The 17,045-nt window shown below is 35.8% G+C and overlaps 1 protein-coding gene across 1 annotated transcript in view; it reads left to right on the top strand.

Moving 5' to 3' along the window:
• Positions 1-17,045, top strand: part of LRRC7 (leucine rich repeat containing 7) — a gene marked incomplete at its 3' end in the record, with an annotated part of 1,171,300 nt that overhangs the window by 1,062,890 nt on the left and 91,365 nt on the right. Inside the window, exons 21-24 of the mRNA XM_079777586.1 lie at positions 5,242-5,371; positions 7,542-7,657; positions 11,673-11,742; positions 14,734-14,833. Coding sequence (XP_079633712.1) covers positions 5,242-5,371; positions 7,542-7,657; positions 11,673-11,742; positions 14,734-14,833 — 416 coding nt within the window. The remainder of the gene's footprint in view (positions 1-5,241; positions 5,372-7,541; positions 7,658-11,672; positions 11,743-14,733; positions 14,834-17,045) is intronic.

Genomic DNA, 17,045 nt, shown 5'->3' with positions numbered 1-17,045 from the left:
CGGCTGCTTCCTGCACGCCCCCTACTGGGGATCGAGCCCGCAACCCGGGCCTGTGCCCTGACCGGGAATCAAGCCTGTGACCTTTTGGTCCATGGGACAATGTGCAACCAACTGAACCACATTGGCCACAGCGAGGATTTGTTTGTTTGCACAAAGTATAATTAATATGTTTTATTTATTGAGATATAATTGACATAAAACATATTAGTTTCAGAAGTACAACATAATGATTCAATATTTGTGTATATTTCAAAATGATCACAACAAGTCTAATTAATGTCTGTCACCATACATACTTACAATTTTTTCTTGTGATTAGAACTTTCAGATATGCAATATATAGTTTTTATGCTGTACATTATATCCATAAGACTTCATGATTTTGTAAGTGGAAATGTGTACCTTTTGACTGCCTTCACCCATTTTTGCCCACCTCCCACCCCCACCTCTGGCAGCCACCAATCCATTCTCTGCATTTTCTTGGGTTTGTTTACCTATTTGTTTTTAGATTCCACATAAAAGTGAGATTATATGGTATTGTCTTCCTCTGTCTGAGTATTTTTTCACTTAGTTGGTCTATGCCAAATGTGATACAACTGTATTCATATAGATCTGGAATTAAAATACCTTAGGTGATTTCTAACAAGATAGGCATCAATAGCCAGTTGGAATGTTAAATTATTAATTAGAATCTTTTGAATTTCAGAAATCATTGAAGAATGTGTGTTTTGCACCTAATATTTTTCCTCTGTATTTCAGAGATGTAAAATACTTTCAGGCTATAAATTATGAATTCAGTATATCCACAGTATAGGAAAAAAATGTTGTCTTTTTATTTAATTTTTTACTTATTTTATTGTTTAAGGTATTACAAATAATAGCACATATGTCTCCTTTATTTTTCCCCATTGACCTCCCCCACCCCGCCCCAGCCTCCCCTACCTGCCGGCTGCTGTAAAAAAGAAGGAATTCTTACCATTTGCAACAGCATGGATGGAACTGGAGAGCATTATGCTAAGTGAAATAAGTCAGTCAGTGAAGGACTGTTGTCTTTTAATGCAGGAAGTTCTTGCTTTGCACAGTAGTGGGAGACCATAAAAACAAGTATGCTGCAACCTGAAACTGTTCAAAACAGTCCATGAGGAAAACTATGATTGTTCTCAAAAGCTCTTTCAAAACCTTTTTCAAAACAGTGAACACTTGTATGGTTGTTTAATAAATGTATAGGGAAATGAAAAAATAGTAAAGCCAATATTTATTTAGTACACTGTCATTGTAAGCATTAGGAACATCAAGAATTACGATGTTTTATTTATTTTGTAAAAACAAACAAACAAACAAAAAAAAACCTATCAAGCCCAGCCGGTGTGGCTCAGTGATTGAGCATTAACCTATGAACCAGGAACTTCATTCCTGGTCAGGGCACATGCCCGGGTTATGGGCTCCATCCCTAGCAAGGGCCATGCAGGAGGCAACCCATCAGTGATTCTCATCATTGATGTTTCTCTCTCTCTTTCTCCTTTCCTCTCTGAAATCAATAAAAAATATATTTTAAAAGAAAACAACACTATCAAGATTAATTTGAACAGTGTGTGCCTTCTTTTCATCATGCAAATTATAATTTGGAGTGAACATTTTTTTCTATGTGGCAGTGAATCGTCGTACTCCTTTTTAAACTTGGATTAGCTTCCAAATTTTTATCCTTCGTGCTTTCAATGTCTAGAAACATCTCTGAGAGTTCCTTTAAGGTGAAGTTGATTCCCAGCATCACTTCCTCTAGGACATCATCATTTTCATCACAACCACCTTCCTCATTTTTGTCAACAGGTTCGCCTCCACTAAGATCCACTGGCAGCATATCTAGTCTCTCGAATAGTGGCAGGCAAATTTCAGCAGTCAGCCATTTCTTCTACAACTCCATTTATGTTTGATTTGAATTCTGCAAAGTTATTTGCACAATGTGCTGAAAGTCTCTGCTATACTGCACCCATGTTACTTGCTGTTCCTTCCTGCCATGATGCTTGAATATCTTCAGTTGTATGCTTTATGTCATATTTCTTCCAAAACACAGCTAACCATAATGCTTGGTCTTCAACTGAGGCATCGATAGCCTATTAAAAAGCCTACGTAAGATAATAGGCTTTCAAAGTTGAAATAATTCCTCTGTCCATTGCTTGGATTAATGAAGTTCTTGGTGATAAAAGCAAACTTTCACATTTTCATTTAAATACCCCAAAGAATTATGATGACCAAGAATACTATCCAACAGTAGTAGTGCTTTAAATGTTCAGTATTGTGCCTGTAATATCCCTTTATTACTGATTGACAAGTAAGCAACACAACGATGGGATTTACAGTCTGTGTGTGACCTGAGTAACACTGTGCAGTGACTGATCGCTGACAGACTTTGAAAGAGGAAACGTGGCTAGTCACTGTTCAGACGCGCATCTGTTATTTACACGGTGACTCTGGACTGAAGAGTTAGCAATGAAGTTCATATTTTACACAGTTACTCACAGTTAGTTTATGAGGTAACTGAAATTTGAGTCATGTTGTTAAGGAACTAATATTATTACATGAAACCATAATAACTGAAATTTGTGCCTATCAGAACTATAGAAAGTAAGGACTGCCTTACTGTGTGACTCAAGACTAACTTCAAGACATGTTTTTAAGAAAGAAGGAAAAAATAAGATACCTTAATTATATTTTAATTGTTTAATTCTTTGGTATCAACCTGGAACATACATCAGAAAATTTTATTTTAAAAAATCCTGGTACTTTTATCACCACTTGCTGAGTACATGACAAAAAGCTATTGATAGAAATGTCTTTTAACAAATTCTACCAAATATATTAAGTGCATTATGTGTAAGACACTGTGCTAGACTTTTTTTTAGAAACAAATAAACTGTTATGGGTTTCCCAATACATTGACCCCGGTGCCCGCCAACACACACACACACACACACACACACACACACACCACAGTCACACAGCCATGCACACCTGGTACCCAGCGACATAACTACCCCTGCATGTGAGGGTTTCAAAGGATTTAGAAACAAATTTATCAGGGTTCACTAATACAAAGAAAATATATATCCTGAGTATGTATTTTATGGCAGGCACTTTGCTAGATTCTTTACTTACAATAGTTCATGAAATACTCAGAGCAATTACATGAGGCAAGACTTATTTGTATCCTCGTTGCAAATATAAAGAAAGTAAGGATTAGAAAAAAGTTATAGAATTGGTCTGTGCAAAAGAAAAAATTTCACTTAAGCAGCACTTGCCAAAGAGGTAATACTCAAAGCGGAATGCTGTCTCACCTCATCTGATTCTAACCTGTTGAAGCTCTTAAGGACCATGGATGGTGAGTTACTTTGGTCAGGGTCAGATTTGACCTGACTGAACTCATTTCTTTCTTGACCCATGGATAATGGGACTTGATTTACCTTGAACACAGACTTGTGAAGGTATTTCACTCTCCACATAATGCACATTTTTAATCCTTAATTAGCATAACCCACTGCTAGCTCCCCCTTTTGGCACTTAATTTTCCCCCTCAGAGCACTACTCCGTGAATTTCTTCCCTGCTATGTCCCTTTGCCTGTCAAGTAAATAAAATCAGCTTTAATTTTTGTGCTGTGGTTTTTGTTTTATTTTTTGTTACCCAAGATAATACATCTAGTAATTGACAGAGCTCGAGTACAGATCTATTCTGACTGACTAAAAACCCACATACTTAATTTCTGTGAAACTAAATGAGGGGAGTAAATGGCAGTCAGACCAGCCAGTTCCAAGGTATAAAAAAGCTGATTCTACAATCTAGTCCAGAGAACTCTAATTCAGTCTTCTCTTTACGAGGGCAAGATCTTCCCCCTTGGGGTTCCTTCCTATTACAGTAATAACAATGATGTGAGTAGTGATGACAATATAATAATATTAACAACAACATCACTGACAGCTTAAATACAGCTAGTGCTTCCTCTGTGCCAGGCCCTCTTTCTTTCCCGGCTGTCTCAAACCAGCCATCGGAATGTCTGGTTCCCTGGTGATAACTTGAAAGTGCATTCACATGAGTCCTTTCTGTAGATACAGGGTCAAGCTGGCTAATATGGAGCGATAGTGGTTGTGACAAACTGGAGAACTGTGACCAGAGGCAACAGCCATTACTTGTTGTGGAAGACTACATGCTCAGTATTTCCAGGTCTTCCTCTTTTTTAAGAGGTACCAAAAATCACCTGGCCAGTGTGGCTAAGTGGTTGAGCGTCGACCTATGAACCAGGAGGTCACAGTTCAATTCCTGGTCAGAGCACATGCCCAGGTTGCAGGCTCGATCCCCTGTGTGAGGCATACAGGAGGCAGCCAATCAATGATTCTCTCTCATCATTGATGTTTCTCTCTCCCTCTCCTTTCCTCTCTGAGATCAATAAAAATAAATAAATAAATAAATAAATAAATAAATAAATAAATAAATAAATAGAGTTACCAAAAGTCTGGGTCATTATGTAGAGTTTACCACTTTAAAAAAAAAAAAAAAAACCTGTGTAAACCAAACACATCTGCAGGTTGAAATAAGCTCTGTTTGCAGCCTCTGCTCCAGAGGCACAGGCTAAGAGGCAAGGTCATGCAGGGTCCATGCTGCCTGCATTTAGGTTTCAGCTTTCCTACTGTGTGTGGCCTTAGGCAAGTTACTTCACCTCTGTAAGCCATCATTTCCTTATATGTACAATGGAATTTAAAATAATAGGTATAGAATTGTTACCAGCAAAAGATGAGTTATTTATATCTCTAAAATGCTTAGCAAAATACCTTGCATTTAATCAATATTTTGTTGTTACTGTTTGGCCCCTTTCGTGGGCCCATCCTCTATGCCCTTCTACTTACCCATGCCAGTTACGTGTATTCATTCCAAGGACATACTTTATGAACATCTGACTATAAATGACACCTATGTTGTATTAAAAACTAACAAACAAAACCATCTCTCATTTCCAATGGTTCGATTAAATGACAGCTGAATTTAGAAAGGGGGGAAATAAACTATATTTATTTTAACAAATGAAACCACTTATTAAATGGTATTTAATCACTTGGCTAAACTGATAAAATAAATTTATATAAATTATTCAGTCACTAGATAATGTTTTTGCTGAATCTGAACATGTGGCTTTTTCAAAAGTTTTTTGCCATCTGACGTTTTAAAATGTCTAACTAATGTATTTATCTTTTCAGTTTATCTTTATTAGAAGAATTTGACTGTAGCTGTAATGAACTGGAGTCACTACCTCCTACTGTTGGCTACCTTCATAGTCTTCGAACATTAGCAGTCGATGAGAATTTTCTTCCAGAATTACCCAGAGAAGTAAGGAATGAACTTGTTTCTATTAATTAACCTTTAATGATTCTGTTTTATGATTAAATCTAAAGAAATATAAAGCAGTCTAGATTCATGAGTTGAGTTTTGAATAGTCATAGGAATTGTCTATATATACGTATATTTATTTGTTAATCATTCTCTTTTAAATGACAAGTGGTAAGTTCTTATATTCAACCCAGAAAACGCATTTAAACATTGCTTGCAAAGAAAAGTAATAAAATATTGTAAATTAATTAATGCTAAGGAACAAATTTTTGAATAATTTATATATTTTGCTTTTAAGAAGAGAAATAAATATATTGAGATCATTATATTTCCATTCCTAAAGTGAAAGATTTTTAATGTAAGTAATTTTTTAAAGTATCATGTTGCATAACAATATTATTTTAGCTTCAGGATACACCAAGAGGTTAGTTTTTATTTCTAAACAGAAGTTTTATTCATTAATGTCAAGGAAAACGCGTGAAGTATGTTTTCAATTTAACATTTTTACAAAACGCTTCCATGACAATGGAGCAATAATCTATATATCATTTATTTCCTTTTTTTTCTTTATTGATTAAGGTATTACATATATCATTTTGAAGCCCGAAATTATAAGTAAAAATGACAAAAAACATTGTAATATGAAGTAAAACTAACTTTACCAAAGAAATGTCAACAATACTTCACATTTGAATATGTATGATCTATTACAAACATAGATATGTTACTATTCACTTGGATGGGCAAAAACAACATGACATAAAACAATTAAGTGTTCTAATAATAAAATTATTTAAAAAACTAGAGGCTCAGTGCACAAAATTCGTGCACGGGGGTGGGGGTGTCCCTCAGCCCAGCCTGCACCCTCACCAATCTGGGACGTTCTCTCACAATCCAGGACTGCTGGCTCCCAACCGCTCACCTGCCTCTGCCTGATTGCCCCTAACCACTTCTGCCTGCCAGCCTGATCACCCCCTAACCACTCCCCTGCCAGCCTGATCAACACCTAACTGCTCCCCGGCCTGCCCGATTGCCCCTAACTGCCCTCCCATGCCTGCCTGGTCAGCCCTAACTGACCTCCTCTGCTGGCCCGGTCAGCCCTAACTGCCCTCCCTGCTGGCCTGATCACCCACAACTGCCCTCCCCTGCAGGCCTGCTCCCCCTCCAACTGCCCTCCCCTACAGGCCTGGTCCCCCACAACTGCCCTCCCCTGCTGACCTGGTCTCCCCTAACTGCCCTCCTCTGCTGGCCCAGTCACCCCTAACTGCCCTCTCTGCTGGCCTGATCGCCCACAACTGCCCTCTCCTACAGGCCTAGTCCCCCCCCCAACTCCCCTCCTCTGCAGGCCAAGGTCCACCTAAACTGTCCTCCACTGCAAGCCTGGTCCCCCCACAACTGCCCTCCAATGCAGGCCTGGTCCCCCCCACAACGGCCCTACCCTTCAGGCCTGGTCCTCCCCAACAGCTCTCCCCTGCCCCCCCAACTACCCTCCCCTACAGTCCTGGTCCCCCCCAACTGCCCTCCCCTGCTGACCTGGTCTCCCCCAAATACCCTCCTCTGCTGGCCCGGTCACCCCTAACTGCTCTCCCTGCTTGCCTGATCGCCCACAACTGCCCTCCCCTGCATGCCTGATCACCCCCAACTGCCCTCCCCTGCAGGCCTGGTCCCCCCCAAATGCCCTCCCCTGCAGGCCTGGTCCCCCCCAAATGCCCTCCCTTGCTGGCCTGGTCTCCCCCAACTGCAGGCCTGGTCCCCCCCAACTGCCCTCCTCTGCTGGCCTGGTCACCCCTAACTGCCCACAACTGCCCTCCCCTGCTGGCCATCTTGTGGTAGCCATCTTGTGTCCACATGGGGGCAGCCACCTTTGACCACATGGGGGCGGCCATCTTGTATCTTAAAGTGATGGTCAATTTGCATATTACTCTTTTATTAGATAGGGTTATTCCTTCCTAATATGTAAAAGAATATGAGATGTACATTGCCTTCATATCTAAAGCAATATGTAAATAATGATACACATATTTCAAAGAGTAAGATTAAAAAAATTAATACACATATTAAGAGGATCTTAAAAATGATAAGAAATGTGTAAATTAATCAAATTGTTTTATAAATTATAAAAATATAGTCTACATTGTGATTCTTTACACTTTGTTGTTGTTACCTATAGATTGGAAGCTGTAAGAATGTAACAGTTATGTCTCTACGCTCCAATAAACTGGAATTTCTTCCTGAAGAGATTGGACAGATGCAGAAACTAAGAGTCTTAAATTTGAGTGACAACAGGTATTTCTGCAACATATCACAATCCCATATTAGTTACCTACTATAAGCAAATTATTGTTTCTTATTAATAATTTTGGAAACATATTCTATGTAAAATGTGTGAGAAGTATAGGAATGCAAGTGTCATGCAAATATGCAAATATCCATTTAGAAAATGCAAGAGCTAAATTATTTTTAAAGAGATATTTCAAAGTTTAATTATTTGATTATATTAAAACCATATATTATATTGTATTTTAAAATTATCTAAAATTTATACACCCAAATTTATATACTGAAATCCTCCCATATTCAGAAAGCATAACATTATGAAGACATGAAAAATGATTGAAATAAAAAACTACAAAATTTATTAATAAATTTATATGCATAGATATGTATGTATGCAGACATATATGTTTTCATGTATATTTTTATGCCTCCAGTAAATTAAATTGGCAATATGTATGTAGTCAACAGCACCAAAATGCTGGTAAATATGTTGCCAGGAAGCTAATCCTAACTAGTCATAAGAGTTTTACATTATGGTAAGGATAACCAAATGGACATTTAGTCATGTTCAGAACAGGACAAAAAAGAAAGGATGTGACAAAGGTGTTATATTGGTTGATGGGTAAAAAGAAAAAGTAAAACTGCAATTCATCTTTATTTTCACCAAAATTTTTGATACACAGGAAAGGATAAAAAATTTGACTAAAGCCCAGCTGGAGTGGCTCAGTGGTTGAGCATCAACCTATGAACCAGGAGATCACGGTTCAATTCTCAGTCAGAGCACATTTCTGGGTTGCAGGCTTGATCCCCAGTAGGGGGTATGCAGGAGACAGCCAATCAATGATTCTCTCTCATCATTGATGTTTCTATTTCTCTCTTTCTGAAATCAATAAAAATAAAAAATAAATATTTTTTTTAAATTGACTAAAGATAATTACTAAGAAGATAAGTGATTATGCAATAGAATGTTTGAACTCTTTGTTTTCAATAAGTTTCAATCAGACTAATAATAATATGAGAAACTGAGAGACTTTGCAACAAAATTGTTAAGATTCGCTTTTATGAATTAATGAAGAATGTTCAGATTCTGAAAGTTTACTAAGTGTGGAATTTCTCATTTGTTTGTTAGTTTAAGAAAAAAATAATAATGTGAATTTCAAAAACCATTCACTTAGCAGCTCAGTAATATTCCCATATAAGAGAATAAAACATTTTATGAAAAGATTTGGGATTTTATTTTTAAATCAGGATAACAAGAAAGCCTCATACTTTGGTGCAACAGGAGTAAGTCACGTAAACCAACATTGTTTCCTGTTTTGACTGTGTTACTAGACAGGAAAATGAGGGAAATGCATTAAATGTTGTACCTGATTTTCAACAAAACATTTTTCAAAATTTTTTAAATTATATTCTTGTAAGATGAGAAATATGTTATGGGGATATGATAGGAAGATGGAGTTCCAGTGGATTCAATTACAGTTCCCCAATAAAACCGAGCTCCATAATTGTCACCTGGAGGGAAGTTTTATGATGAGCTATGGAAGTTTCTCCTAAATATTAGTTTTGCTCAACTTTTATACACTAATAATCTGTGTGATGAAATAGAAAATATGTTTACCAAATATTTTTAAAGGATCCATAAGTTGGAAGGACTACTAATGGAGCTATTTATTCAACAAATATAGCATACTTGAGTTCCTACCATGGAACAGACACATTGTTGAATGCTAGTGCAAAAGATATGAATAAAATACTGGCAATTTCATAACATCAGGAATTTAAATACTTATCAGGCCAGAAATGTAAGCTTAACTTATCTCTTAATACAGTGACTGAAACATAGTATGAGCCAAATTAATATTTTTAAATTAATGAATTACTCAACAAACCTTAACCTGAGATTAAAATTAATATTTAGCCAAAGCTGAGGACAAAGTTGAACATTGTCATCAGAAAATTAACTGCTTAGATAAAATATTAAATATGAAATGTTATCCAAAAATCACAATTATTCCAGTTCAATATTTAAAATGTATAATTTTTAAAAATCTATTATAAAATAGATTTGTAAGACAGCTTCTGTGGTACTAAATAAAGGCTTACTTTTAACAACTGAAAGAGCAAGGAAAAATGAGGGTAACATCCTTCACTAACATTCTTCATCCTCCACATTTATGGCTGGATTGATGATGATTTATCATGGATGTTGTTGTATATTATACTGGAGAGTTTTCCCCTTATGTAATATTGATGCAGCTGACTTTATATTCTACTTTTAATTCATTGACACATGATGCAAAAAATTCTCCCCATAAGACCTTACTTGATAGTTTCTGGCTTACATGAAATTAAATAACTAAAAATTGGAAATAGCTTTTATGTGTAATTTGGGTTAATGTTATAAATGCTAGTATAACAAGTCTATAAAAAGAGAATTATAATATAAATTAATATATTCTTTATATTATTTATGTTTTATAAATATTAATAATCTCAGAAAGGTTATTATATTCTTCCTAAAGTTATTTAGCTAATACACACTCTGTTGGTATTTGTATTGGCTCTCAATAGCTTTGCATATTTACTAAATTATATGAAAGTGTTTAACTGCTTCCACATATAAAAATTAGTTCCCACAATCCTTATTAATTATTGTAACATTTTCCACTTCCATTATCAAAATATATTTATTCATCAATTGGCTAATAGAATTTCAGCAAAGATGTAAGGAAATTTTCATTATGTTATATCTGTATAATGTATTCAAAAGTGAGCATGAAGAAAATAACAATCCATTGGCATGCCTCGTTTGTAATACTTTGCTGACTAGCTGTCATGATAATCACTATTTATTGATCATGCACAATGTAAGGAATGTCAGATAGTGTATTGAAGTAGGCATTTGGCTATTTGGCCTTCCAAAGGCTGAAGCCAAAGCTAAACAAATAATTTTTATTGAATACCGAGGATGATGCCAAACTTCATTTATCTCAAAATGACATTTTTAAAGATTCACACGATGTATGAATGCTGAAGGAACCTAAGGACATACTTTCAGGAGTCAAAATAATGTTGGGAGCTGTAAATTCTTTTAATAGTAAGAAAGACATGTACCCTTGCCCTCATGGAGCCTACAGTTTTGTGAGGATATCTAATAGTTTTGTCTTTTTAATCACAAAAATAAATATATAATTACAAACTGTGATATGTTTAAGGAAGGAAAATACGAGGTGCTTTGTGACTAGATTGGGTAAATTAATTTAAATGCGAAGTCAAGAAAAAGCCTCTTGTCCGGCTGGTGTAGCTCAGTGGTTGAGCATCAACCTATTAACCAGGAGGCCATGGTTCAATTCCAGGTCAGGGCACATGCCTGGGTTGTGGGCTCAATTCCCAGTGTTGGGACATACAGGAGGCAGCTGATCAATGATTCTCTGTCATCATTGATGTTTCTCTCTCTCTCTCTCTCTCTCTCTCTCTCTCTCTCTCTCTCTCTCTCTCTCTCTCTCTCTCTCTCTCCTCTCCCTTCCTCTCTGAAATCAATAAATATATATATATATATATATATATATTATTTTAAAAAGAAAAAGCCTCTTTAGGAAAATGGCATTTAAGCTAAGAGCTAAAGGATATGTGGGATTTTGTCAATGACATATGGGAGAAAGAATATGCTAGAGAAAGAGATAAGCTTGGCTTACCTTCATAGCAGGCTGAGAAAATGCCAGCGGTGCTGATGGGACTAAGTCAGAAAAAGAGTAGCAGAAGCTTATGAAGAGACTTGGGGGCCAGATCTTGTAAGAACTTAAAGGCATTGTTAAAATTTTGGATTTTATCCTAGCTATGAGGGAAAGCATTTATAGGGTGTAAAAATGAGATTTTTTACTCTTTAAAGATTGCTCAGGCTACTCAATGGAGAAAGAATTAGGAGAAGAATTAAATCAATGCTACAATACTTTAAACAATTATTTATCAAAATGGACTAAATCCATCTGTACCCATGCTATTAAAATTTTCTTGTTTTTTGCAGGTTGAAGAATTTACCATTCTCATTTACCAAACTTAAAGACCTTGCAGCTTTGTGGCTTTCTGACAATCAGGTAACAACTTTTATTACCTGATTTATTTTGTTTATTAAGATGAACTATAATTGAAACTTTGAATTACTAACTTTTTTTAACAATAGATACCTCTGACAATTAGTATGAAATATAGATTATTTATCCTCTGGAGGAGAGATTTCTGTAAAGGTAGCAAGTCAAATATGTATTTCATTGCTGCACACAAAATAGAACTATAACTCCCAACTTCTTTTAATGCTTCAATTTAGTAGCTATCTCATTCTCAGAGGTCTAATATACAAAATGATCATTTTTATGGCTTTTTAGCTCTAGATGATATATATATATGTCCTTAGAGGACATACTTTAATTATACCTCTGAAGGTAAAGAATAAGAAATTATTACCACAATCCCCACAACAGGGAATTATTATCCTCCATGTTCCTTTTTTCTCATATTTTTAATTATAATCAACTTATTTCTAGAACTTTCTTCAAGAAATTTGCAGGTATCTTTTGCAACTATTATCAGTATTTTCTGTAAAATTGCTTTGATATTATTTTTTTCTTATGAAGTTAGGTTATAATTGATAATAATTTTATTAACTGGAAAGTAACAAGAAACAGTTGAAGACATCTGATTTGTCACCAGAAAAAACTGATGACAGACAATTTTGACATTGTTTATTAGTCCTCTTTTACTCTTTTCTTATAATCCTATCCCAAAATACAATAACCAAGTAGAAAAAAATCATGTTAAATTTAGTTTGTCATCATTTCTTGAGTGTGAAAACAGCACTGTTCAGAGTTCTAGGTATTGGGCTACTTTTGTGAAAAATTAAAATAAACCTTTACAAAGTTTTTTATATTCAACCCAGAATATAAATGTAATGTAAGTTTGAGAATAATGTTTGTGTTTCTATAGTTATTTCAGAACTTGCTTCCATTTACTGACTAAAAAATTAGATTATCATTCAAATTCTAATCTTATCAATGAACTACAGATCTTTCAATGCATCGGTATATCATTATAAATAAAGCATTTCTGGAATCAATGTGAATTATAGTAATGGAACAGTCTATTCAGTCTTGCCTTGTGAAAAAAAAATCCCCTAATAATCATGATTTATTATTCTTGTAGGAGAATAAACAGAACAGTGACTGCGTCATTTAATTTTTATTTAGAACAGTGATTTAATGTGTTTCTGATTCAGTTTCATGAGACAAGTTGATATCCCAAATCCCTTTGTGTTTCATTCCTATTCATAAATGTCATGAAATAAGCCAATTTTTAAAACATTAGATAAAATGATAATTTCCAGTATATTTCCATAGATATCTATCTATATATACAAAAGGTTAATATGCTATGTCCCTCTGACCATCCGACCAGTTGCTATGATGCGCACTGACCACCAGGGGGCAGATGCTCAACACAGGAGCTGCCATGACGCACACTGGCCATTTACAAGGAAACAGTACCTTGGACCTGGCACCGACAAAGCAACACTCAGCTTCCCCCAAGTGGTACACAGGTCCTGCCACCATCCTGGAGTGACACCCCACCAAATTGCAGCCAATGCTGTCAAGACCCCATGGCACAAAATGCAGCCCACAGCCCAGCCCAGCCCAGAAATGGTTGCTGTGGGTGCTGGGTTATGACATCACGTATATATATAAAAGGCTAAGTTGACTCGCGCATGCATGATACACATAAAGCTCTCGCTGGTGCCAATTGCATGCATGTGTTTTGATCTGTCATTGTCGATCGTGAATTTGATTGAAACTCCTATTATAGAGAAAGGGCAAATAGCGAGATTAAAATATTTTTTTCTAATTGATTTTCTTTCAATGTGCACTAATCCGTGCACCAGGCCACTAGCATACATATATATATACACACACACACATACACACACACACACATATATACATACACATACATACATACACTGAGTGGCCAGATTATTATGCATTCAGAGATCATAATAATCTGGCCACTCAGTCTATATAAAAGGCTAAGAGACCTGCAGGTAGGTATGATGCGCACTGATCACCAGGGGGCAGATGCTCAACATAGGAGCTGCCAAGTGACAGCAGCTTTGCAGAGTGCCCTCTTGCACTCCGGGACCCCTCGGAGGATGTCAGACTGCCGGTTTTGGCCTGATCCCCACAGGACAGGCCGAGGGACCCCACCTGCCGAAGGGACCGCACTCACTCCACAGCTGCCCTTCGAGCCCCGGCACCACCCCAGGTGTGGCCGGCCAGAGAGGGACCATGGGAGGTTGGCTCCAGAGCATGTCCGGCCCATCTCACCCAGTCCCACCCCGCCGGCCACCTTCTAATTAATTTCCTTTCAATGTGCACATATCCGTGCACTGGGCCTCTAGTAATATATAATATCAGAGTTCTAAAAACTCCTTTTAAAATAGTATTTTTAAAATCAAAATTAATAAAGAATGATATATTACCATTCATAGGTCATTATATTATGTTATATCAGATACAAGTACTATTGCTTACCTGTATGTAGACCCTGTCTTTGGTAACAAAATAGCTCTTAAATATAAATGCTTATGCTTTAACCTAATTAATTTCATTGATTATCTTGTATAGCTTGAATTTGATAGCAAATTTCATTTGGTGCTTTTTGGACAACAGCTTATGAAAATGAATGGATATATAGAGCCATACCAAAAGCTTACTTAGTTTAAGCAATTTAATACATTTTTTGCTCTCTTCAGGATTAAAACTGACATTGCTTAGTGAGGATGGATAATTTTATAAAAGAGTATACTTGAGAAAAAGAAAATTTCATTATGAATAACTTAGAATTTGAAAATATTCCCCAGCAATAGTCTTAGTTTATGTTATAATTTTTAGTTTCTTTACTTTTTCCTTGCTTTTCTTTTAACTTTTCATTTAGCTTGGTGAGTCCAGACTATTGATCATTATCATTTATTGATCATAAAATAAATATTCTTCATATTTGCTAGCTTATTGATCTAATTTATGTTTTTTTGCTTCCAGTCCAAAGCCCTTATCCCTTTACAAACTGAAGCCCATCCAGAAACAAAGCAAAGAGTATTGACTAACTACATGTTTCCCCAGCAACCTCGTGGTGATGAAGGTAAATTGTCAGCAGAAATGTCTCCCAAACTTATATCATAATGGACCAAAGAGAATCATTTTCTTCTGATCTTTGGCCAGGAATACTAACATGTGGGCAAGGCTATAAAGATAATTACATGACTTACTTCAATCATTTAGAGGTTAGCTATTAAGTGTGAATCTTATCTTCACACTATAATATTTTAAGTAAGATTCCAAAAACATAACTCTCTCTCTTTGTCATAAGATTATTGACTTTCAGGATCAACTTCTTCTCTTGGTGGAATACAAGGCCCAGGATTAGTTGACCAAATGTGGTACCCAGCTCGTTGAAATGAGCGAAGAAGAGTCAGATCTTAAGGAAGATTCAGAAAGCTAGTTTAATTCCTGTGTTCACTAATTTCATGAACGAAATTTAAACATTTAATCCAATGATCCAAGGCCCAAATTATTTCATGTTAAGGCTCAACCATAAAAAGATGACCTGCAAACGATGACTGTTCTTTCTTTTTCAAGTTGAGTTTCCCCTAAACAACATCAGCAACTATGATAGGAGTACTTTTTGAAAAACCTAAACCTTTTCCAATAATTAAATCTTCTATCCTATGGCCACATTATTCATACAATGTTTAAAACAGTATTGCCCTTTACAATTTGGAACTCAGCATAGGCCACTTAGCCCAAGACAGCATAGGCTTTCCTGCACATTTTCTAGTCTAATGTCACCGTCATTCTTAGAAGAGTAAATCCACTTTAATCCACCAGTCAGTTAAATTCACTCACTCCACTTTAATGAGGCTAACTTTTAAAATAAATTATTGGTATATGTATCTCTCATTATTGGGGATAATTATGAGAAGTATATTTAGTCTTTGATATATGAACATTGGAATGAATCATTTTGGAATATTATAGGATATTTTTATTCATATTTGACTTACAGAAGTAGGATAAGGAAAGAGTTATTTTAATATGCATTTTTCAGACTTTAATAAAATTGATCTTTTGAATTTATGAAAGAAAAGCCACCATGTTTATAGATGGTATAAGAAAAGACTTTTATAAGAATTATGTTTTATTCATCTACCTTTACTTATATTTACATTTTAATATCCCTATGTTATAAAAATATTTCTCTTAAAAAAGATGTAAAGAAAAATGAAACTGCTTTATATTCACTGGTTATTTCTGAGATCCAGTTTCACAGATTAAATCTCTAATTTGTTACAGGGAGTGAGGTAGATCTAGTTAGGTAAGGTGATGTTAAGGAATTAGCCTTGTTTCTCTTTGGTTTCCTTTGAAAGATGAGTTAGTATTAGAACAATTTTCTTGAACTTTAAGCAACTCACCCTCTGGTTTTTCAGGCAGAAGTGAATTTTTAGAATCCTTTGCAACAAAAAAAACAAAATATTATCATTAGCCAACAATTTGATGTAAAGATTTATAAGCCATTTATTTTCAACTTAAGTTGAAACACATTTAGACCTTCATGTTAAAGACTAAATTTTTCACGTTTGTTACCCTAAAAATAACTCCCTTCCATTACCCCAACCCCACCTTACCCGCTCCACCGCCCCAACACACACAATGGTGCAATCTTAGACACTTTACAAAACCATTGTTATATAGTTAGTACCTTTTATAAAATCCTGACACAGTTTAGTAGTTACAAATATGAGCTTTGTAATCACACAGACATGGAACAGAATCCTGTATATACCACAGAGAAACTGCATGACTTTGAGCAAGTCTTAAAATTCAGGTATAGTTTTCTCATTAGTAAATTGAGGGTGATGTTAGTACTACCATTGTGCTGTTGTGAAGATTAAAAAGATAAGCCTGGCCTGAGTGGTTCAGTTGGTTGAGCCTCGTCCTGTACACTGAAAGGTTGCTGGTTCGATTCCAGGTCTGGGCACGTACCTGGGAATCTGAAGGCAACCAATTGATGCCTCTCTCTCTCCCTCTCTTTCTCTCTCTCTCTCTCTCTCTCTCTTTCTCTCTCTCTCTCTCTCTCTCTCTCTCTCTCTCTCTCTCTCTCTCTCTCTCTTTCTCTCTCTCATTCCTCTCTCCTATCAGCCCTCAGGTGAGGATTAAAGATTAAAAGAGATAATATTTTTAAATGTTTAGTCCAATTATTATTTTTGTCCTATGAGGAGCTCATTCTCTACACTGGAAACTTCCCAACCTCAATATATAATTAATGTATACTTAGGAAACCTGAATTGTGTTAA

Source organism: Cnephaeus nilssonii (genome assembly GCF_951640355.1).
Source record: "Cnephaeus nilssonii genome assembly, chromosome: 7".
Classification (NCBI taxonomy): Eukaryota; Metazoa; Chordata; class Mammalia; order Chiroptera; family Vespertilionidae; genus Cnephaeus; species Cnephaeus nilssonii.
This window is presented reverse-complemented; position numbering and strand designations above follow the sequence as displayed.